Source organism: Alosa sapidissima, chromosome 23 (genome assembly GCF_018492685.1).
Source record: "Alosa sapidissima isolate fAloSap1 chromosome 23, fAloSap1.pri, whole genome shotgun sequence".
In the NCBI taxonomy this organism is placed as follows: Eukaryota; Metazoa; Chordata; class Actinopteri; order Clupeiformes; family Clupeidae; genus Alosa; species Alosa sapidissima.
The window spans coordinates 9832476-9857475 of record NC_055979.1 but is presented as its reverse complement, the minus strand read 5'-3'; the positions used below and the strand labels follow the sequence as shown (position 1 = coordinate 9857475).

The following is a 25000-nucleotide window of genomic DNA, read 5'->3' as shown; positions in this document are numbered from 1 at the left end:
TTGACTAATGCGATATGGGAGAATATGAAACAATCATCGTACTTCAGTTTTTCTCCATCGTTAAGATGCACTTTTGAAACGGGGATCCACTTGATCTTGATCTTCACCTTCTTAGCACAGCAGAAGTCTTCATTAGTTTCATACATTTTTTATTCATTTTCAAAACATTTACAGTTTTTCTTGATCGTTTTGATGCTTGCGTCAACTCTCACACATCACATTCTCAAAACAGTTAACACCTGTGTCTGAACAAAAGCACTCTGGCCAAAATGACACATTTTGCTTGCAAAAGGCTGTTACTCTCTCAAAACACTTAAAACGTGCAGCAAAAGCAAACAACACATCCACGTCGTCAAATCACTGTGTGATTTCAATCAATCATTACACACTGGACAACAAAATGCAAAATATAGTTCTCAAATTGAGCATTTTTGCTATGTCTGTTCCATTTCTTTCTCATTTTTCTGGTATCAGAAAAAACAGAAAAGACTAAATGTATTGAATAAAAAATAACTGTATTCATTCCTCCCAAGATGTAACTGTCATTGACATTTAAGACTTACTGTAAGCACCTAGACAAGACAAATTTAATTGAACTACAACTTGCCATTTTTCATCAAAATAGACCTACAGTAAACACCTTTTGTACTGTTTTCTTCACCAAATAGGCTATACAATGATTTCTCTAAATATGCCTTAGATATAGCCTACTTGCAAATAGCAACACAGAACAGACATGACATCTCTTATGGATAATGAATGATTGCTAATTGAAGAATTGTGCAAAGGAGTTTTACACAGATGTATCAGTGTTTCAGACTTGTGCAAGGAATCTCACCTGTGAAAAGATGTTTTCCTTTTGTTTAGCATGGGGAAACTAATAAAGTTTGGGGTTTTTGAATGACAACTGTGTTAACTGTTTTGCAAAAGGGTGTGAGAACTGTGTGAACCCAATGAAAATGTGTGAACACATTCGCATGAGATGACTTCTGCTGTGCATAGAAAGTGTTAATGAAGACCAAGTGGATCCCAGTTTCCTTAAGCAGGTCAAAGCAATCAAGAAAAACTGTAACACAGCTCTCATAGAAAAACTCTAAACTCTATTGGATTAACTGTGTTGGACAAATGGAAAGCATTTATTCACAGCTAATAGATATCGCTTGCTAAAATATGAACTTGAAATGTCATTGTGTGAAACTCCTTTGCACAATTCTTCAATCAGCAATCATTCATAATCCATTAGAGACACCGCTTCTGTTCTGTGTTGCTATTTGTAAGCATGGATCAAAAAGGCGTAAGGCACATTAAGAGAAGTACTTTGTTGGCTCTTTGGTGAAGAAAGGCCGTACAAAAGCTGACAGGTTCAGGTGTGTACTGTAGGTCTATTTCAATAAAAAATTGACAAGTTGTAGTTCAATGTATATATTTGTCTTGTCTCGGTGCTTACTGTCAATGACAATTACATCTTGGCAAGAAATAATTCATGCTTTGAATGCTTGATTGTCATAGCAAAAATTAAGGTTGTGACATTTTGGCTAGAGTGCTGTGTCATTATGTGCAATTTTGGCTAGAGTGCTTCTGTTTACAGTAGGCATGTGTGTTATTGTTTTGAAAGCGGGATGTCAGAGTTGACAGAAGCATTAAATCAAATTGATAAAAACTGTAATGTGATATGTGATATTTGAATACACTTAAGATTAGAACATGATTAAGATTGTAGATGAGAATCTACAGTAACTGGACTAGAAACATAAACACCTTTAATTGATAGATTTGCTAAGGTGTACTATAATTAGATGTCATTAAAGGTGTTTTTATAGCTGGTGTTATTTTCCTTGTGGGAAGATTAAAGACTAAGCATAGTGCCAGTTAAGAAACAATATCCAGTGCAAAGCTTGAATATATCAAATATTTCTGAGATGTCTTCATGTGTGTGTTCCTGTGTTTGTTTTACAAAGCTCAGCTTTGGAGGAATCCCCCTGCCTGGCAAACCTGGGACGTTCCTGAGGAAGAATTTCCACGGCTGCATCGAGAACCTCTATTACAACGGAGTCAACATCATTGACCTGGCGAAGCGTCGCAAGCCCCAGATCTACAGCGTGGTAAGCCTCCTTTGCTTTGATTCTGATCGCAGCGTCTGATTGAGGCGGTTATGGAGATGAAATAAGAGACATTACCTCCGGCAAAAAGTGAATTAGCAGGGCTGTGTCATCTTTTGCATAATAGATTGCTTCAGTTACATGAATATTTAGTAACTCCTCTAACTGGGTCCTGGCCCAGCATGGAAATCTGCCAACGAACGCCGCTACCGCAGCAGCCAACCGTGAGAGAGAAAGAGAGAGAGAGAGAGGAGGAGATGAGAGAAAGAAAGAGAAAGACAGAGACAGGGAGAGGAGGAGGAGAAGAGAGAGAGAGAGAGAGAGAGAGAAAGAGAGAACAAAAGGAGAGGAGGAGAAGAGGAAGAGAGAGAGAGGAGAGAGGACGTGAGGGGAGTGAGAGTGAGAGAAAGAGAGAGGCACAAATGAAATTGTGATGAATGCATTATCAAACATGAGTGTACACCTTCCCCTCCCAATTACGTGTCTCCAAAAAATAAATGACTCTCCTTCTCTCCTTCTCTCTCTCTATCTGCTCAAGTCCCCTCTCATCTTTACGCCTCCTTCCCAGTCATAAAGCATCCTGATGCTCGCCAGCACCCGCCGTTGCTCAGAGCTGCACCTGCATAAATGAGAATTTGAGATGGATATGTGTGTGCTGTCTCATCCACCTGGGGTGCCATGGAGATGGCGTGCAACACATCACCACAAATTGGACGGTGTGCTTTGGAAAACACGAATCCAGCAACAGTCCCCTTCCCCTGCAAGCCTATTCTTTAAAAGTGATCTTAACATCTGGCTATGAGTGTGTGTGTGTGTGTGTGTGTGTGTGTGTGTGTGTTGTAGCTGATGGAGTGAGACAAGAATTCAGATTTTTTTTTGAGTCACCACCTGTTTTCTCTGAATTGACTCCTCTCTCTCTCTCTCTCTTCCTCTCTCTCACTTTCTCAGTAACACCCTGTTCAACTTGTCTTATCTCTTTCTCTCTCTCTCTCTCTCTGATTGGCTCTCGGGAGTCCACTGCCCAATTAGTGACAGTGAGGTGTGTCATCTCATCGTCTGTGTGTCTGTGTGAGTGTGTAAATTTGGGGAGGGAGAGTGGAGCGGAACAGAGAAGGTAGACAGACAGACAGACACACACACTCTCTCTCTCACACACACACACACACACACACACACACACACACACACACAGGGGAACTGAGAATAGAAATGAACCCATCACCAGGCTCCCCCGCTACTGGGGTGCAGTGCGAGTGCATTTAGTGGTATTTCTGCCTCTGGATTCTCCTGGGACTTGCTCAGTGCATTGGCTCATAAAACCCCCTGTGCAGTGCTCAGTGTAGCCAGGGTGGGTTGCTGGCTGCGTAAAGTGGCTCAGAAATGAGCCTTCAAGAAGCATATTACTGTACACATTCAATTATTATTTACCCTAATTGCTAATTACACGTCACAGCCCACGGTTGTTTACTTTAAGCAGTACAGGCTTTATTGTGTGTTTACATGCAATACAAGCATTAAGTCAGGGAAGCAGAAAACATACGGCTTTAGCATGCCTTAAACAAAACTGTATTTATTTCACGTCTCAAGTGGATTCGAGGCTTATAACAATTGTTAAAAATGACACTTGATTTGTGTGTGTGTGTGTGTGTGTGTGTGTGTGTGTGTGTGTTGCTGATCGCTGCAAGATCTTTAAACCACATGCATTAGGAGTCCTCCCACTCCGCCGGTTGCAGTCGCTCGTCTCTATTAGTCATGGTGAGGAAACAGAAGCAACAGTGGCGTGTGCGCCTCTTCACCTGGGCGCTTTGTCTCGTGCTAATGAGAGGTGATGACAGCGGGGCTAAGTGGTGCTAATGATCAGAGACTAGGTGGAGAATGAGGGGGGCGGGGGGGCGGGGTCAGAGCGTCTGCACATGCTCAGTGAGGCGATGAAGAAGGTGAGAGGAAGAGGTGATCCCAAAAGAACACTGGGTTGAGCAACCGAAATGTTTTCACCTGCATTAGCAATGACCTTGGAATTTGGAACGACGCCAAATTTGGAATGACGCCATAACGCTGGAACTGCTTCCATGCCCTGTCTCATGGACTTGCACATGCAATTCACAACATTGTCAATGATATTAGACAACTTGGTAACACTTTACTTGATGGGTGAGTTCATAACACATTCACAGCAGCTGTCATAAACTGCACATAAAGCATGTATGACTGTTTCATGAGACATACAGTAACTCAACATTCGTACCAAACCTTTCATGAATGTGGAAGACAGAACGACGACAACTTGTCAAAATAAAAGTCCAACAATCGCAAAGACAGCATTGCCGTTTTTCTCTACAGCCTTTGTAAATATTTCATGAATATCTTATGAAGTCTACATCGAATGTCACTTTACTATACAAGTTGTGAAGTATTCGTAATCACTGGGAGGTAAACTAGCCTACATTCACCTGACCTGTATTTGTGTAACCTGGAACGGTTGGACATTCCCAGTAGCAAAAGATGAGAAATCATCCGTGAAGGTTACATCATAAAACAAATACATTTTTATGAAACAAAAATTCTTTGCTTGACCATGTTCTGTCTTTTTGGAACTGGAGTAGCCCATTGACTCAGATGTGACGTGATCAGGTAAGAGGTTTGGAACAAAAACGGCAATGCTGCTGTGCGATTGTTGGACTTTTATTTTGACAAGATGTCATCGTTCTGTCTTTCACATTCATGAAAGGTTTGGTATGAATGTTGAGTCATGTCTCATGAAACAGTCATGAATGCTTTATGTGCAGTTTATGACAGCTGCTATGAATGTGTCATGAACTCACCCATCAAGTAAAGTGTTACCGACAACTTTAACATGTTTCTATAATGTTGGTCCTAATTGGTAAGATCTCATCATTTACGCTAATGCAGAAACTTTGCCCTGAACGGTAATGTAAATGTTTCACATTTTAGTGGTCACATGACCCTACCTTCCGCCGTAGAATGAAGCACTCCGCACACAGGCACTGACTTGATTGTGCTGTCACTTGCCACGCACATCAGTGCGTTTAACTGAAGAGCACTGGATAAACAATGGGTTTTATTGAGCAGCGCTGAAAAAAAAAAAGAACTGAATCGTAATCAACAAGATGGTGGCATCGAGTTTGATGCTGGTGTGCGGAGCGCTGAGATGAGTGGCTCTCATGCTCGCTGAGGCGCTGGAGGAGGTGGGAGAGAGAGTTGAGGAGGTTAGAGGGCATGAACACACACATACACTCACACACTCACTGAGGCGTGGAAGAGTGTGGTGGGGAGGTCGGAGGGCAAAAGGGTTTGCACAGGGTCTGTTGAGGGTGTTGAGGGCAGAAACATGCATCTGAAACATGTTTGGTGGATCTCTGTTGGTCTGGGGGAGTTGGCTCTGTCAACTTCAGGATGTGACGGTCAGGTGATGTGTGCAGTGCCGTCATACACATGTGTGTGGAAAGAGGTCCTGCACTTGGTGACCCTCAGAGGCCAATCAATGAATTGTCCACACCACGCATCACTGGAGATCTCCACTGGAGTGTGTGTGTGAGTACAGTGTGTGTGTGTGTGTGTGTGAGAATGTGCAGGCCTCGGATTTGTCAATATGTATGTGTTGGACTCAGCATCAGTACGAGGAAAGAACAACATGTGCATATGCACATACACACACCCACATACTGTACATACACCCCCACACACACACTTACAGAGGCACACATACTCACAGGAACACAAAGACACATATACAACCCCCCCCCCCCACACACACACACACACATGTACGAAGACAAAGAAGTGCACACAGAAACACTTCGGTTTAGCCTTTCTGGTGTGTGACAGTTTCAGCCTGTTGTTTCAAATGATGTGTATCATTATGGCTTAGCTTTGAGCCTGAAAGCGGCTCGAGGACGTGGACATACACACACACACACACACACACACTCTGGCTTTAGTGTCTAACAGAGCGACGACAAGCGGCAAGATTCATTGCAATCACACACTTGGCTGACTCAGTCGGAAAAACAAAAAAACATAAAACAGCTGATGGCACCTTTTCAGGAAACTGCTAGCCGTTTCCCATGGACACTCTCCTGGACTCTCGTGACTGCTCCGTGCTGGGAAGCGAAACGCTTGGCTCTGCAGTAACACCTCTCTCCTCTCTCACCCGTTTACCTTTCTCTCTCTCCCTCTCTTTTTTCTTTTCTTTCTCTCCTCCCTTGTTCCTCCTCTTTCTGTGTGTTCGTCCAGGGCAACGTGACCTTTACGTGCTCGGAGTCGCAGCTGGTTTCCAGCACCTTCCTGAGCTCGAGCGGCAGCTTCCTGCAGCTGCCTCTGGAGCCGCTGACCGAGGGGCTGTCCGTGCGCTTCCAGATCCGCACGTGGAACCGCGAGGCCCTGCTACTGTCCGCTCCGCTGGCGCGGGCGCCCGAACGCCTGGTGCTGCTGCTCTCCGCCGGACAGCTGCGCCTCACGCACCACCGCTCGCCCCTGCAGAGGTCCGACATCGCCATAGGTGAGTAACACACACACACACACACACACACACACACACACATAAACAAACACACACACAAACACACACATATACACACATATACACTCAGACTCCCTCCCTTACCTGGCTCGGCCACACACTTGCCTTGTGTGTGTGTGTGTGTGTGTGTGTGTGTGTGCGTGTGTGTGTGTGTGTGTGTGTGTGCGCGTGTGTGTTTGTTTATGTTTGTGTGTGTTTGTTTAGGTTTTTGTGTGTGTGTGTGTGTGTGTGTGTGTGTGTGTGTGTGTGTGTGTGTGTGTGTGTGTGAGGACAAGAGTAGAGACAGAGACTGGCTACAACTGGCAGGGGAAAATGAGAAATGAGAAAGTGAGTGTAAAATGCTAAGGATGCAGAGTGCAGAGATCCTGATGGAAGGCTCATAGAGAAGGGGTCACCTTGTGTGTGTGTGTGTGTGTGTGTGTGTGTGTGTGTGTGTGTGTGTGTGTGTGTCTGTCTGTCTGTCTGTCTGTCTGTCTGTCTGTCTGTCTGTCTGTCTGACTGACTGACTGACTGACTGACTGACTGACTGACTGTCTGTGTGTGTGTGGTGTGTGGAAGGTTCACCTTGCTTGTGTGTTTGTCAGGAGGATAAAAACGAAACAGGACAGAGAGAGGGTGAATATTTGTTCTCACAGGCCCGCAGGTAAATACACAGAAGTAGGAATAAATATGTGTGTGTGTGTGTGTGTGTATGTATGTGTGTATTTGTGTGTGTGTGTGTGTGTGTGTGTGTGTGTGTGTGTGTGTGTGTGTGTGTGTGTGTGTGTGTGTGTATCAGTTGGCCTAGAAAAAAGAACGTGGCAAGGTGGTTCTCAGGGCTGAAAGAAGGCAGGCAGGGAAGTGACCTTGTGTAGATACAGTAAATAAGCCAAATGAAAACATCGACTCAGACTAGCGACTGAAATGGCAATCAGAACTCAAAGTCATGTTCTTGTCACAATCCTTCTCTTTCCTGAAGAGTAAGCATTGCAGGGACATTTAGATCATAAGGGCCATCAGTTATCCATTCATGCACACTAGTCATGGCTTGTCAGCGCACCAATGAAGGGACGCCTTGAGTGCAGTATTTAATCAAATCAGGGAGGGGGAGACTGACATGGACTGGCATTGGAAATGGGAGTCTTCTGACTGAGGATGCCTGTTATGCCTTTTCATGTTGTTGAAGTGTAGTGAGACTACACACTGAATGCTGTCTCCTCATGCTCACATGCTAACGAAGCTTCGCGACATTGTCTTCTCCGTATGACAGGCAGATAGCGTATAACGTGTGTTGTACGGGCAAGCGTGCGAGACGAGCGATAGGCACCTTTAGGACTTGGTCTCGGTGACGGAGATCCACACGGAGGTGATGATGCTATCGCAACTGTTGTGCGGAGAGCCCCCGCACGCTGCTGTGCGGAGGAAATCAATTTGAGATCTGCAGATGAGTCAAGGAGAGGTGATGGAAACCCGCCCGACAGTCTTTCATTCCAGTGCACAAACAAGTGAGTGTGTGAGCAGGACGAGGCGAGATTGCCACGCGAGCGTGAGCGTGAGTGGGACCGGGCGAGATTGTTGTGTCTCCAGCGTTCAGCACTCCATTCAGTCTCCAAGGCGAGGTGAAAGCTGAGACCTTCATGCGCGACTTGGGCATACACGGCAAACAGTGGCAAGTTTACCTGGATTGATGTACCTGTCAGACGCATTTAGGCATATTTCTCCCGGGCTGTCCATCAATGCCACTTAAAGTTAAGTCAGAGTCAGATCAACAACGATTGGCTTTCCCTGCCCTGGCTTCAAAGTCACAGGATCTATTTTTCATGATTAGTTTGTCTTCACACCCGTGCCTCAGAGACACACACACACACACACACACACACACACACACACACACACACACACACACAATCTTTAGTAAATATTTTATTTTCAGGTCCAAAGTAGATTTGTATTTTGAAGATACAGTAGCAATGGCTTTTTGTAAAGTAGTAGGTTAAGACAGTGGGTAGTTTTAGTGTGGTTGAGTCTAAAATAAACACTGAAATACATACATATCGGAAATCCCCCTATTACCGTCAGTCCCGTATTTCCGCCGGCATGCGTGTATGTGTCACTTAATATCCATTTCTATACAAACCAAGACAGCGGATTCCTAAAGAAACGCAAGCAACCACACAATATGTGTATCTAAATTAGCTATGTACCAAAAATGACATTTTACCGTGACTTGAAGAGCTGTAAACAGTGTTGTAAGGCTGCGTGTACACATCCGCTTGGAGCTCCAGTGGAATTTTAATTTCATGACGAGAATTCTCGGTCTAACCGTTCATGTGCCGTTGAAACGGCGTAAATAGGCGACCCATCAGGCCAGCACTGTAACTCTGAGCGTGGATATTTCAGGCAGTAAATGCTCCCGTTAAGAACCAAACCAGATTTTGTTCAAATCTACACACCTATGGCTACTGAAAAATGTAAGGTTCATTTAGCAAATGTTATTCTGAAGTGTTAAAAAAACATCGTTGTTTTAGAATTTCCGAACAAAAGTGGTGATAATTGGGGGTGTTACGATAGGTGTGATTGTACTTCAGTGTCTCCTGTCAGAGAAAGTTGTCTTGGATTACTTAAACTACTGCATCAAACAGTACAGTACACAAAGACACACACACACACACACACACACACACACACACACACACACACACACACACACACACACACATTGTGGATTTGCTGTGGTGAGTACTGTAAGCTGTTTTGTAATGTGTGTAAGCAGGCCAGAGTCTGAGTGACGGCCAGTGGCACACCATCAGTATCAGCATGAGAGGACTGCAGGTGTCCCTCACGCTGGACAGCGACCCCGCCTCCACCATGGAGCTCCGAGACCCCGCCCAGCCAGGGAGCAGCATCCTGTTTGGAGGTACGGTTTATTTACAGAGAGAAAGACAGACAGGCAGACAGACGGACAGAGAGAGAAACAGACAGAGAAAGAAACAGACAGACAGATAGACAGACAGAGAAACAGACAGATAGACAGGCAGGGAGGCAGATTGGGAGACCCTATCTCCATCTTGGAGCTCCACGACCCAGCGGAGTCATTGGGTAATGCTGTTTAGTGTGGACTCCTCATTGGGTAATGCTGTTTAGTGTGGACTCCTCATTGGGTAATGCTGTTTAGGGTGGACTCCTCATTGGAACAACTGAGGACAGTTTCTTCCAGCTAAACTATATAAAATAGGACTTGAATTCAACAATGGCATGCTTTTTTGTTTTAATTTTTATTGACTTATTAACTGCCCATCTAAATTTGCATCAAGGATTCCGTACACTTGTTTGTTATGACCGTCTGGGGACTCATGACTGCAGTGGTGCAGGTGTTCTTCCATCTCTTGTTTTTATTTACAAACAAACATGATGGTAAATAAAATATGTATGACCTCTGCTCCCTAGGTTGCCCACCTGCCTCTACCAGGGACAACTGCAGGAACCCAACCATGGCCTTTCAAGGCTGCATGCGATCAATTACCATCAACAACCTGCTGGTAAACATGCTTCACGTGCAGCAAGGCCTTGTGGGTAATCACAGCCAGCTTCAGTTCGACTTCTGCGGAATCCGTGACAGGTACGCTTTCAAAACCCTCAATCAGCCACTGTGTTCCTGCCGAACGCTCACTATCCCTGTTGCTGTTTCGGCTGTGGATGTTACCTGTGTCGAGGAGTAGCCCGCTGGATAATAAACTGAAAGATGTACAATTAGTCTTTGTGGTGCTCTCAGATTTCCAAGGTTGTTGCTTAGCGATACAGCGTGTTGCTGCAAAATTGATTTCACAGCAATGATGCATATAATCAGTGCAGTGTGAGTCTGTTTTCTGGGAATGTAGGCAGTGTTCAAAGGCAATGCTGTTTCTCAAGGACAGATGCTGGGCATTGTTAGGCTGTGCTGATTTTGAAAGGAAGGCAGGCAGAGTATTAAGAGATGTTAATCAGAGGCAAAGAAACGGTCTCAAGCCTCAGACTCTTAGGGAGAGTAGAGTTCTGCGCTGTGTTGTTTTATGTGTAAGCGTCCATAAGCCATAAGCAATGTGTATGTGTATGTCTATGTCTATGTCTATGCGTAAGATTTGTAGTTGTGTGTATTTGTTTGTATATACTGTGTTATACTGTGTGTGTATGTACTTGTATGCATATGTGTGTGTGATGCGTGTGGCTATGTGCATATGTTTGTGTGTATGTGTGTGTGTGTGTGTGTGTGTGTGTGTGTATGTGTGTGTGTGTGTGTGTGTTTCTGTGTACATATAGTTTTCTGTGTGGGTCTACTACCCCCTCCTCTAGGTTTTCCCAAAGCAGCATATTTTGAACGATAGATGGGTAAAGCAGACAAGACAATCCCTCCATCATACCCCCCCCCCCCCCCCTTTTTTTTTCATGCCCTTGCATGCTCCATCGTATGGGCTTACGCCGTGTGTGTGTGTGTGTGTGTGTGTGTGTGTGTGTGTGTGTGTTTGTGTGTATGTGTGTGTATGTGTGTGTGTGTGTATGTGTGTGTGTGTATGTGTGTGTGTATGCATCAGAAGAGGGAGGTAGTGTGTGTGTGTGTGGCGTTTGGCATTGAGAGGAACAGACCATGAATTCTCGAGCGCGTGGCCCTAATCACAGCTGCCGGGCGCTGGCACGCCTGCGACACATTCTTCACTCCGTCTAATGCGGCGCTCTGGCACCGGGGCAAATCGATACTGGCAGGCCCAGAATGGGGATGAATTATTCCACGGGACTCACTTTTTGGCAGCACACCCTCGCGCTGTGGAGCACAGCAGCCAGGGCCACGGCGACGGAATAATGACAATAAAGTTGTTCTAGGAAGCCTTCCATGATCCCAGCTCCAATGTGTCCTTGTCAAAGCATATTTGAAGTGTTGTCCGTGTGTCAAGAGCGCTTAAGGTCACACGAGAGTGACGCGCGTGGAAGGGTTGACCAGTGGATGAGAACAATGATGCTTTGCGCTGATGAGGGTCCGGGCTGTGCTGTGATGATGTCAGTGGGAAAATTTTTTGAATTGAGGGCGACAAGCTGCCCTGTTCGAGCGCGACCCATCCGCTGACAGGAAGGGGTTTTGATGTGGTCCGGCTTCTCTCCGGCCATCGCTGGCTCTCTGCGGTCTGCTCTCTGTCTTCTGAGGCGCGTGTGCGGTGAATGAGGAGGGTGAATTGTTGCTGATTTTTTTTAAATTAATTTTTTATCTTTACTTGACTGATTTTTTTTTTTTTTTGATCATTTTACTTGGTTTGTCTTGGGTTTTCTTGTTTTTTTCTTTTTCTGTGTGTGTGTATAGTGTGTATGGGGGGGGGGGGGTGTTAATATGAGCTGTTTTTATTGCTTGTTGTTTTTCTTTTTGACTGATAATAAAGGAAACTTAATGTCAAAGTCTTAGACGTGCTCTCTGGATGGAAGATCCGTATGGTCCGAGAGCTCCTTTACGGTCAACATGGCGACTGATACATTCTGTGATGCATCTGCAGGTCCACCCTCCTCAGTGGTCTGTGGCTATAATTATTTTTTTAAATGTTAGTGAGCTTTTAGGCGAGATAGAGATATTATCAGCATTAGTAGGTATCGTTAATTTGTACAGTGTGTAATCTTTAGTGTCTTTAGTTTCTGAGGCAGCCCGTCCAATGGATGGATCTTTTTTGTGCTTCCACCCTGTGTATAATGTGCATTTAGATGAGTGGTTCACAGAAGCAGAGAGAGAGAGAGAGAGAGAGAGAGAGATAAAGAGAGGAAGAGAAAGAAAGTGATTTCATTCTACTGGTACTCTCTCCACAGAGTGGCATCCGTTAGAGAGTCCAGCCTCTCCCTCCAGACGGCTTCTCTAGCACCCTCGGCACCCTTCCTCTTTTCATTATGGCTCTTTTTTTAGCTGAGAATCTACTTTCCGCACCCAGGCGAAAGCCTCAGCATAATGGCATGTCTTATCGCTGACATTTTACGATTGCAAAATATATACATTTTTTGTATTAAGGATTTAACTCTGTGTCAGATCATCCATTTAATATTTTTTTCTTGCCTTCTTCCTCTTTATTCCACATTGGATATCCATTAAAGCCCTTATCAGCTTGCTGAGGCATTAAAACACGCTTATACGAGATTTGCTCATAGTCTCTCACCCACCACTCTCCCTTGTGCTTGCGAATCGGGGCCCAACTGGCCAGATTTTTCTTTTGCGCGCTCACACGATTATTATTGTCGCCACTGACGTGAGGTATTTTTGTCATTACAGACTTTTTTGACAGATGCTTTTTTCCATCTCCGTTTCTCACTCTCTCACTCTTTCTCTCTCTCTCTCTGTTTCTCTCGCTTTCTCTCACTCTGCTGCTGTCACATACAGTCTTCAGTTCACTGTGTGGGCAGGTTTGGATTAGAATAACACTCTCTCTTGAGGTTTTTGCGGTACTTCGCCAAGCCACAAATCCTATTATTGCTAAATTAATAGACTATTTTTCCTGCTAACACTGTAGCACAGAGTCGGAGCAAATGCCCCCCAGGAAACAAGATTAGCCTTTATGGTCTGGAAATAATCGAATAACACTATGGCAAAGTCATGAATAGGCGTACACATCCCAGCGGTAATGTGGAGTTCTGAAGCAGTGGACTTTACCATGAAGGTGAAAAGCATTTCTCACACAGGCGTCCTGCCCCATTTATGGGAGACGAAGGCGTCTGTCATCCCCTGGGCCTTTTTTGGAGACGTCTGTGTGAGGACTGGCTCGATAATAACCCCGGAGAGCATCGCTGAGACCACTCAGAATGTCGATTTTCTATTTCTCAGTGTGCCAGACTATGACATCAGCATTCTGAAACAGGAAAACTTTATATTGAATATTACATGCCACAGTGTAACTATGCTCTTAATTGCAATGACAGGACAGAATGGAATGAAAGTATAGTGACAGCATATAGTACAAGTATAGTTACAGCAAAAACGTTGTGGTATTGTTAGAATATACAGCTCTGGAAAAATTAAATGACCACTGCACATTTTTCTGATGTCATCCTACGGTTGCTGAGTGACAAAATTAAGAGACCACTGCAAATTTGAATATGACCGTCAACTCATTTGAATATCACTCAGCAATAGTAGGATGACATCAGAAAAATGCGCAATGGTCTCTTAATTTTTTCCAGAGCTGTATATCTTTTTTTATTCAGATTATTTAGAACACTATCATTGTGATAATGTCAGATGGGCTAGAATTTGAGAGGATTCTTCTGAGGAAAAAGTCCACATTTCCCACCATTTTCAAAGCGTTAATCTTGTCATAAATGTTACCCTAACACCAAATAATAATCTTTTGATTGTACTGACGGTCCTATTTCACAAGGAGGTGCATTTCTTAATCATTGTCCTGAGTCTATAGGAGCTGACACGAAGGTTGCGTGACTTAGTAGTTGTCTTCCACAAACATGCTCCCAGTGCAAAATCCCAAACAAGCATGGGAGGGACTGATGGGTTGACTGCCTAAAAGACAAGCGGATACCTCTATGGACCTCCCCTATCTAAATGAACTCAATCACTTCTATGGGAGATTTGACATGGCAGGCTGCAAGAACAAAAGCAACGCGATCTGTGCCAACATACCCAAAAACCCCACAATTCAGCTGTCGGAGGAGGTCAGTCGCTGTCTTTCCCAAATCAATCCCCGTAAAGCACCCGGACTTGACGGACTACGGGAATGGGTTCTAAAAGTGTGCTCGGTGCAGCTGACTAGATTATTTCAGTTCTCATTGCACACCTGCACTGTGCCTGATATCTGGAAGGCATCTATTCTCAGGCCAGTGACCAAAAAGCCAGGCTCAAAAGACCTGAATGACTTCCGCCCTATAGCCCTGACCCCTGTGCTGGCCAAGTGCATGGAGAGGGTTGTCAGTAAACATCTCACTTCATCCATAGGTCAGCAGCTAGATCCATTACAGTTCGCCTATAAAGCCCACAGAGGAACTGAGGACGCCACACTCACTATAATTAACTTGGTTGCCAGTCACTGTACAAAACACTAACACATATGCACGGATCCTATTACTACTTTTAATACAATGCAAACGTACTGTATGTACTCCTGCACTGGCTTGTTGACCTGGGGGTGAATTGAGGCTCGGTGCATTGGGTCAAGGATTATCTAACTGATCGCCCACAATGAGCCTGTTAAAGACATACTGTCTGATGAGGTTATTTTAAACACAGGGGCCCCACAAGGCTGTATCCTATCTCCTGTTCTTATTTCTGTTTATACAAATGAAATGACTCTACACAATGATTATTTCAAACGATTCGAATATGCAGATGACTTGGCACTAGTGGGTCTTTTTCATAGGACTGATGATATCTCGGACTGTGTTGCACATGCTTCCCAGCTAGAACAGTGGTGTAAGTTCAGTTCATTGCTAATTAATGCTGGTAAAACAAAGGAACTTCTCATTAACCAATCAGACCCACCTACTGTACAGTACATCACTGATACTAAGTAATCAAACCGTGGAAATTGTTATACGTGGAAATTGTTAAAAGAGCCTTAGGGGCTCCCTCCATGTTGGCTCTTCATCATAGACCCCTGCTGATGGGATGTTTTTAAAGACTAATCTATGCATGGAAACACTCATGTGAAAAACACTCGTTAACTGTTATAAGTATTTGTGAACACATGATCAACTGAGCTTCACAGACAATGTGGATTGCATATGCAAAAAAGCTAGCCAGAGACTGTTTTTAATCAGAAAACTAAAAGGGTTTGAGATTAGTCGTGACATTCTTGAAAAAGTTTATGTCAGCCTGACAGACAGTGTTCTAGTTTTTAATATTTGTGTTTGGTATGGGAATCTAACCTTGTGCAACAAAAAACAAGCTGACTAGAATCGTCAAAACAGCAGGGAAGATTATAGGCCGCCAACAAAAATCATTAGATGACCTCGGCGGTGCCGCCGTACACAGGAAAGTCCAATTAATTTTAGACGATAAAACTCATCCCCTCCACCCTGAGAATGGGTGTGTGTGCAACCAACTCCTACTTGTTTTTAAAGTATTTATCCTGTGGATATGTTGTGTCTCAGTGAACACTTTATGGATTTATGTCTATACTATATTGTATGTACTGTCTATTTTATTGGTGAGACCAAAGACAATTTCCATGCCGGACATAACAATAAAGTCTATTCATTCATTCATTCATTCATTCATTCATTCAAATAATTGTCAGTCTCACGAAACGTGGGGATGTGTCATTTCTGCTTGACACTCTCTGAGGCCGTGGATAATGTGGATAAGTGACACAACCAAAGGTGATGAATATCTTTTTTGCCTCAAGATAATTCCATGTATCTCCAACACCCTTACAATGCACCTTTACTAATAAATACTTTAATTTATTATGGGTTTAATATCTTTTTTTTGGTATTTTATCATTATCACCAAGCTTGAAAGTATCACCTTTGAAGATGTGTGACATCATTATATTCTTTTCATTCTTATAAATGTGTTAATCTCATTCTTTTGTTGTCATTCTTATTAATGTAATAATCTTATTTTATTGTTTTCATTCTTATTAACGTGTTAATCTTGATCCTCTGTTCTTCCTCTACTGCAGGTGTCTGCCTAACTTCTGTGAACACGACGGTCAGTGCTCCCAGTCCTGGAGCACGTTCTACTGCGACTGCTCTGGAACAGGATACACTGGTGCCACATGTCACAACTGTAAGTGACCCCAGACCGATCCTGTACCCACCCAGCTCTCTTAATGCCCTCTACTAGGCTCAGTATCTGTTATTTGAGGACATATCTATGACAAAATGGCATGCCTGTGAGCGCCGGAACAAATGGTTTGAAAGAAGAGTGCTTAGCGTGTTTCCTTCAGTGATCTGTTGTGTACAGACGAATTCTTATGTGATGGGATGGACAGTAGGCAATTTGCAGGGGTTTGAAGGAGGATGCTCTCCTGTTTGCAACATGCATCCCCCATGTTAACCTGCCAGTCCACTTCTGTATCCTCTAACAGCATAGTGGATGGTCAAAGGTCAAGGGATCAATATGTCAATAGTTCAATATGTTAGTCTCGGCGGCCCTTTTTCTGACTGCAGGTTTGTACAAATGAGAATCTATAGGGACATCCTTTTCCACTTTCAAAAAACTCCTGAAGACCCAGCTCTTTAGAGAACATCTACTCTCATAGCAACACTTACAACAAGTCTTACTGATCCTAGCACTCACCAGCCGTTAAACTGACAAGTAACTGTTAAAATACAGCACTCACCGACGCACTTATTCTTACTGTACTCTAATGTGTTTTTTTTTAAACTGTCCTAAAATTGTGAGAATTGTTCTAAAACTTACTGTTTACCATGTTGTTAGTCGCTTTGGTTAAAAAAGCGTCAGCCAAATGTAATGTAATGTAATGTAATGTAATAGTCCCTGACAATGGGTCTGAAATATCAGTAGTCTAACTGTGCTGTGTGCTAATAAATCACATCGCATTGATAAATGCTCCCATTGGTCCCCCACCCCTTGGCCATTAAAGTTAACGTAACAAATCCCCAGCTGGGGATGGATAGATTTGTCTGCAAATACAGTTAGTTTGTGTTCAAGACCTCTGCTCTGGGATGGGAAATTGCGCGGCTAAGCAGCATTTAGCTGATCTGAGGCTGAGAGGGCAGTGCATCCATGGTGAGCGAGTGGGGTGGGGTGTGTGTGTGTGTGTGTGTGTGTGTGTGTGTGTGTGTGTGCCCATGGTGAGTGAGTGGGAGACGAGCATCCCTCTAGTGTCCTCCTGCAGCCTAATCTATTATTGGACTACTGCTGATGTTTCAGCACAGTACGCATCAGCGTTATCATGGAGTGGGGTTGAGTCCTAGTTCCGGATTACGCCGTGTTGTGGTCTGGATGGGACTTTAATGGACAGTGTCCTTCAGGAGGCAAAGTCCGGAGGCTCAGGGGGCTCTTCGGCGTAATCGCTGTCCGGGAATCAAGTCCACTTGGCATTTAGGAGACAGTTTTGAAGATGGCCGTCAGCGCTGTGTGGATTTCAGTTACAGTGTGTTCAGACCAGGATTCAGATCCCTTCACTTTTTGGGGGAAGTACCTGAGCTAAATTTCTATTGTCTTATTGGCAAAAAAAATGTAATCCTTTTTTTAGATTTTAGACTTCTGTTATTATTATGTATGTAGGTATTATGTGTAGCAGATTGGTGAGATAATATTTACAGTAATGTAAGCACATAGCTTGAGGCTGCAACATAACAAAATAAAAATGTGAAGGAAATACTTTATTTGCTCAGTATTTGCTACATGCTATGCTTTCTCAATGCAGCGCATGTCTTGTCTTCTGTAATTATGGATAGATACCTCATAATCAGTGCTCCAGACTCTACTGTACTAAGCCTGCTCACTGTGAGGGTTTATAGGCTAGTTCTCTTGTGATGGTGTATCACACTCTTGTTATCCTTCTCCTGGGCAGCGATCTTCGAGCCATCGTGTGAGGCGCACAGGCAAACCGGCAGTGCTTCGGGCTATTTCTCCATCGATCCGGACGGCAGCGGTCCACTCAAGTCCACCCTGGTGTACTGCAACATGACCGGTAAGCATCTCCACAACTCACCTTCCTTCTCTTTGCTCGGATCTGCACACACACACACACACACACACACACACACACACACACACACACACACACACACACACACACACATGCTGTACACATACAAGCATACAAACAAATGTATGCCCCCCCCCCACACACACACAAATGTATGCCCCCCCCCCCACACACACACACACACAGAGACTGCTGCCTTCGGCTCTGGCTCCCCTGCCAGTCGTGGCCTCTGGATCTTGTTTCCTGTCAGTGGCGCAGCCTGCTTCCTTTGGGTGACTGCTTGTTGTGCTTTACTTCACCTTACGTGTCAGCTGAGCTATGGCAGAGCGAAGAGTGTGTGGCAGATTCACCCTGGAGGAGGAGGTGTTTGGCTGCCAACAGTGTGTGTATGTGTGTGTGTTTGTGTGTGTATGTGTTTGGAGGGGGGTGTTAGAGAAGGGAACAGGGGTATGTGGGTTGGGGTGTGTGTGTGTGTGTGTGTGTGTGTGTCGTGGGGGGGATACAGAGGGCGGCTCATTAATCTGACTTTGCTTGTCCGGCCACAGATTGATGACCCTGTGTCTCAGCAGCTTGTCCCACACCCATAAGATGGAGTGAGATGGGTCTCTGTCTGGGGAGAAATCTGAGCTTGGCTTGTTAAACTGTTACATTTCTCTGCTCGGGGTGTGGGGGGGGGGGAGGGAGGAGGGGGGTGATCAGAGGCTGTGAAATACGGTGCTGGAAATGGGATGGTGAGAGAGATGGAGGGCTAGTATTTCTATCTCCCTCTCTTTCTCTTTCTCACATTCTCTCCTTCTTTTCCTCTCTCTCATTCTCTTTTGTTTTCTATCACTCTCTCTCTCTCTCGTGGTCCAGTCCTTTCTCTGCCACTACTTCTCTCTCTCTCTCTCTCTCTCTCTCTCTCTCTCTCGTCCCCATCAGTCCTTCGGAAGGATCCAGCACTCCCGATTCCACAGTGAATTGTGATGTACTTGAGCGCAGTTGACTTGTACTGACCTCAATTAAAGCTGCCATTAGGAATGTAAATTACTGCCGGCTTGGGCAAACAGAGGCTCCAGTAATCGCGCCATGCCTCTTTAATTTGTCCGCAGCCACAGTAAACACAGGGAGAGAGAGGGAGAGAGAGGCAGGGAGAGAGAGAGAGAGAGAGAGAGAGAGAGAGAGAGAGAGAGAGAGAGAGGCAGGGAGAGAGGGAGAGAGGGAGAGAGAGAGAGAGAGGCAGAGAGAGAAAGAGAGAGAGAGAGAGAGAGGAAGAGGCAGAGAGAGAGAGAGAGAGACCCAGTCTGCCTACACCCCCTGGTGATGTATTTACTGGGGATGGTGAAAAACAGCCTTAGGGGCTCCCTCCATGTTGGCTCTCCATCATAGACCCCTGCTGATGGGATGTTTTTAAAGACTAATCTATGCATGGAAACACTCATGTGAAAAACACTTGTTAACACACTGGCGGTGTGCGCTTGTGATTATCCGGATGATTCGCTGCATACACGTTGACGTAAATGACCAGTATCTGGCTGTGGTGTATGTGTGTGTGTGCATGTGTGTGTGTTTGTGTGTGTGGGTAAATGACCATTATGTGGCTGTGGTCCACGAGCTGCTGGAGCTGGTTGAGGAAAGGTGCTTACAGCAACAGGTTTAACTTGTGGCAGAGGCCAAGGTCATCAATACAATACCTAGGAATATATATATACAGTATAAGAATATATACGATGTATCTGCTGAATTTAAAAGTAAATGTTCTATTGGTGAGACAGACCTTGTGGTTTTGCAGATTTGGTTTCTGCTGTTTAGGTGACGGGTTTCAGACATTGTGTGGCAATGTAAAGATTTTGTGTGTACATGTAGGCAGTTTAAAGAAAACTTTGATATCAGTAAATGTTGTATTTGTGGGCTGGTCTGGGGTGTAATAATAAAACTAAATGCTGTCCCAGCAGACTGTGCTGTGTATTATAATACAACCCGAATTCCGAAAATGTGAATAAAAAAATGTGAATAAAAAAAGAATGCTATGATTTACAAATCATTTCAACCCTACAGTATATTTTTTTTGAGAATAGTTCACAAAGTCACAAAGCCTCCTAAATTTGTCAGAATTCAGGTTGTAAAAGTGTGTGTTGCATTAGTGGGCTTTTTTCCTTGTCCCGTGCAGAGGATCGCGTGTGGACGGTGGTGGACCACAGCAGCAGTCGGCCGGTGAGCGTGCACGGCTCGACCCTGCAGCGCCCGCACGTGTCGCGCCTCAACTACAGCGCCTCGGCCGAGCAGCTCCGCATCCTGGTGGGACGCTCCGAGCACTGCCAACAGGAAGTGAGCTACCGCTGCAGGAAGTCCCGCCTCTTCAACACCTGGGGTGAGAGCTGAGAAAGTCTGCTGCTCAGACATTCTAATTGATATTCTCAAAGAATTTGAATTGCCATGGCGATGACTATTGATTGACAGACAGAGACATGATTTTTTTTTAGCCATTCATAATCTTTTTCTGTAAAGAGGATATGCTCATAGTATCTTAAATGTCATAAAGAAAATCCATAAAAACCTCTAATTCAGACTGGTACGAATGAATGTCAGTCAACAGAATTACACTCTCTGACTAAAGAGAAAGCTATAATTGTCTCATTAGACTGCCAATCCCTGTTGGATCTCTTAACTACACTATAATGTGGAAGGACCTGCATGGCAGGCGGAAAATAATTGCAGAAAATTAAATCATAATGGCGATCAATGAGCATCTGCAGAGAGTGTGTACAGGCTATGCATTGGATTTTACCGTGGAAATGGAGGCTTGCAGCAAGGCAATTACTGGGGGATGGAGGGAAGACTGAACCTAGTCAATGGTGTGGCATTTTCACCAATGCTGTAACACTAACCCGTCTGTGTCCATCCTACTCTGTGTGTCAGGGTTGTGCACAATTCGAATTGCACTTCTGCTTCCTGTTTGCTACTTCAATTGAAATGCCAGTGAAATTCAAGAATTGAATTGGAATTTAAGAGCCAGTTTCAATTCAATTCTGGAATTTTGCACAAGCCTGCTGTGTGTGTGTCTGTGTGTATGTGTGTGGGTGTGTGAATGTGTGTGTGTTTGGGTGTGTGTTGGTGTGTGTGTTTGGGTGTGTGTGGGGATGTGTCTTTGGGTAGCGCAGGACCAGTGTCCACCCCTCTGTGTGCATGTGTGTGTGTGTGTGTGTGTGTGTGTGTGTGTGTGTGTGTTAGTCAATGAAGTGTCCATGGGGGGGGGGGGGGGGGTTCTTTTGTGTGAAGGGCTCTGGTGTGTGTGTGTGTGTGTGTGTGTGCGTCGTGTCCATAGGGGGCTTTTTGTTTGACTCTGCTCTGGTGCTTGCAGACGGGACACCCTTGGCGTGGTGGCTGGACCAGGCTGGGGAGAAGCGCACCTACTGGGGGGGTTTCTTGCCTGGGGTCCAGCAGTGCTCCTGCAGTCTGGACGAGAACTGCATCGACATGAACTTCTTCTGCAACTGTGACGCTGACAGGCAGTCATGGTGAGGGAAAGGTCAACATTTTTGACTGATTGATTGATTGATTGATTGATTGACTGATTGATCAACTAACTGATAGCATGCAATAGATTCATGCTATCTCTACCACAGCTCTACCCAGCAGACACATGTGCATAACATACACACACACAAGCACATTATGCATCCAAAATTGTAGTGCAAAACTCCATTTGCTGACTTTCTAAGCAGTGGCATTTTATTGTGTTTAACTTTGAATGATCACTCCGTGTAAACTCATTTTTTGTCCAGGGAGAATGACACAGGGATGTTATCTTACAAAGATCACTTACCGATGACAGAGATTGTGGTTGGCGACACGAACAGGACCGGCTCAGAAGCCATCTACATGGTCGGCTCACTGCAGTGTTACGGCGACAGTGAGTCTGTGATTGATCCAATTTGTCTGCCTGACACGACTGCACTGAGAACGCCAGTGTGTGTGTGTGTGTTTGTGTGTGTGTGTGTGTGTGTGTGTGTGTGTGTGTGTGTGTGTGTGTGTGCATCAGTGTTTGTGTGTGTATGTGTGTGTGTGGGTACAGATTTAGTTATTGGGTCATGTCATTTTAAGTAAACTGATGATGGATTTGACAAGGTTGTCATTTGGAACAACTACGCAGTCAGCATCACTTTGGCTCTAGAGCTGCAGGGGCTCTTTAGGTTTCTATGACTCTGTGGTTGTTCATTGGGGTATTAAAACACCCAACCCAGTTCTCAGGCCTAAGGGTCCTTTTCCTACTTAACGTAATATGTTTGTTCGGCTTGTGTTGAACTGCTCATTTAAATGCAATTAAAAATGTGTGTGTGTGTGCGTGTGTGTGCGTGCATGAATACGTGCTTGTGTGCGTGTGCATGTGTGAGTGTGTGTGTGTGTGTGTGTGCGTGCGCGTGCCTGTGCATACGTGCGTGTGTGTGTGTGCATTTGTGTGTGTGAGCAGTACATAACGCTGCTCTCCCTTGTGGCCAGGGTTCCTCTGGAACGCAGCCTCCTTCTACCAGGAGTCGTCCTACCTGCACTTCCCCACCCTGCAGGCCGAGCTCAGCACGGACCTGGCCTTCTACTTCAAGACCACGGCGCCGTCCGGCGTGTTCCTGGAGAACCAGGGTGCCCGCGACTTCATCCGGCTGGAGCTAAGCAGTGAGTCCGGCCATCAGTAACTAACTTCCTCTGGGACTTTCTCTCTCAACAGCGCTAGTCCATTCCTCACTGCCCACTGCCCAGCACCTGGGCTTTCTCTAAACGCTGCTAGTCCATTTCGGTGTGTGAAATCCCCTCACGTAATTGCCGGAGACACATTGTGCTATGCTGGACCAGGCTCACATGTTGTTGTTTTTTTTTGCCTGCCTCTCTACGGCTTGAGGCTGTGATACCGGCTTCTTTATCGGCATTCATATCGCCTCGACAGGACTCAGCAAACCCCCTGCTGATTCACGTCGGCCTAGATTTTTGATGTTTCCTTCTGGCTGTCTTTTTGTCTTTTTTCTTCCTCTTTTTCCCCTTAAAGAGGCTTTTGTGGGTATTACTGAGGTTGAACTATGCCTTTCTGCTTTGGAACTTGGGGAAAAGGGACTTGATGATGAAAGAGAATGGAGAGAATCAGTTTTGTTCATTTGATGTTGCAATAACCCGATCGGTTTACTGCGACTTTTAACGACATGGTCCCACTGGAGGAAGACGTCCATCTGTCTCTATGTGTCTCTGTTTACACTGTTTATGCAGTCACAGGCCCTCTGTTTTTCTCTGTTTTTTTCCTCATTCTCTCCATCTCTCACTCACAGGCATGCAGACTAGAGTGTGGCTACGGGTTCGGACAAATATTTAGAAATTGTAGTCGGGTTCGGTTCGGGTTCGGACACATGGGGGCGATATGCATTGGAAGCTTTACATTTAAATTCCTTATTATGTTGGGTAACCAACAGGTCTGCTTTACATGATGCAAACGTTTGTTTTTTGAGAATAAAGTAAAATGTAAAAAATACCTAATAGCTTTCTTCCTGTGTGCAAGATTTGTTTATTGTGACAACGCATTTCAGGCATGTCGCCTGAAATGCACACGCGTTGTCACGTCTCACGACTACATAAACAAAGGTTATGCACATACATATGCACATAAGCACAGTCTTGGGTGACGTTAAAAAAGTTGTTAGCCTATCAGGAGATTTTAAGATTATTTGCGTTGCATACTGTGGTAAAGACATAGGCTACCGGTAGGCTATAAGGTCGTCTCGTTCAACTGGATGAGGATTTCCTCGAGTTGCCCCAATTAACGTCGATGCTGCATATGGATCAGTGACAGAGGCACTGTAGTTTCAACGACTGTTGCAGTTCATTTTTAAGACTTTTCGTCAATGGTAAGACAATAATTCTATTTAGGCTATGCTTGCTTGGGCCTCTTGTGTTAATGTGCGCTGTGTGTGACCTGCGTGCGTGCACGCTCATCTGATTCTGTAGACAATTTGTTGTTTGTTCCGTTTAATGGGCTAAAAAGACAGGCTATCCACAAACGTGAACGTTTAATCACTAGCATGGGAATAACTGAGGCATTATCTGCGTCGGGCTCGGGTCGGGTTCGGACGCGGGCCGGGTTCGGACAGAAATTTGCGGCCCGATCCGCACTCTAAAGCAGACAATGCACACACACACACACACGCACAGATACACGCGTACAGTACACACACATACACACACACACAGGCATGCACCCACTATACACACACACTCACAGGCACACACACACACACACACACACACAAACACACACACACACTCTCTCTCTTTTTCTCCTTTTCTCTGAAGCAGCTGTCATTGCCAAACCTATTAGCAGCATTAGCAAAGCTAGCGGGAGACTGCATTGCACTGAGTACTTCTGTGCTTTTTTTCTCTCTCTCTTTTACTCACTCCATTTTGCCTCTTTCATCTCTTTCTCTCTCCCTCTCTCTCTTCTCTCAGCCTCCTCCGCCGTGACGTTCACCTTCGACGTGGGCAACGGGCCCGTGGTGCTGACGGTCAAGTCCCCCCTGCCGCTCAACGACAAGCAGTGGCACTACGTGCGCGCCGAGCGCAACACCAAGGAGGCCTCGCTCCAGGTGGACCAGCTGCCCTTACGCTTCCTGGAGGCGCCCGCCGACGGACACTACCGCCTGCAGCTCAGCGGACAGCTGTTCGTGGGTAAGCAGCCGCCCGCCCACCGGTCCGCCCGTCAGTGCCCGCCTAAACGCCTGAGCCCCCCTCCAAACCCC

At 45.1% G+C, this 25000-nt stretch overlaps 1 protein-coding gene across 1 annotated transcript in view; it reads left to right on the top strand.

Annotated features, from left to right (window-relative positions):
• The window catches only part of cntnap5b (contactin associated protein family member 5b), a 65323-nt gene that overhangs the window by 30819 nt on the left and 9504 nt on the right, over positions 1-25000 (top strand). Inside the window, exons 7-17 of the mRNA XM_042079994.1 lie at positions 1959-2102; positions 6354-6618; positions 9392-9535; positions 10066-10237; positions 16248-16354; positions 18111-18230; positions 20398-20598; positions 21589-21745; positions 22013-22140; positions 22728-22898; positions 24711-24929. Of these exons, the coding sequence (XP_041935928.1) occupies positions 1959-2102; positions 6354-6618; positions 9392-9535; positions 10066-10237; positions 16248-16354; positions 18111-18230; positions 20398-20598; positions 21589-21745; positions 22013-22140; positions 22728-22898; positions 24711-24929 (1828 nt within the window). The remainder of the gene's footprint in view (positions 1-1958; positions 2103-6353; positions 6619-9391; positions 9536-10065; positions 10238-16247; positions 16355-18110; positions 18231-20397; positions 20599-21588; positions 21746-22012; positions 22141-22727; positions 22899-24710; positions 24930-25000) is intronic.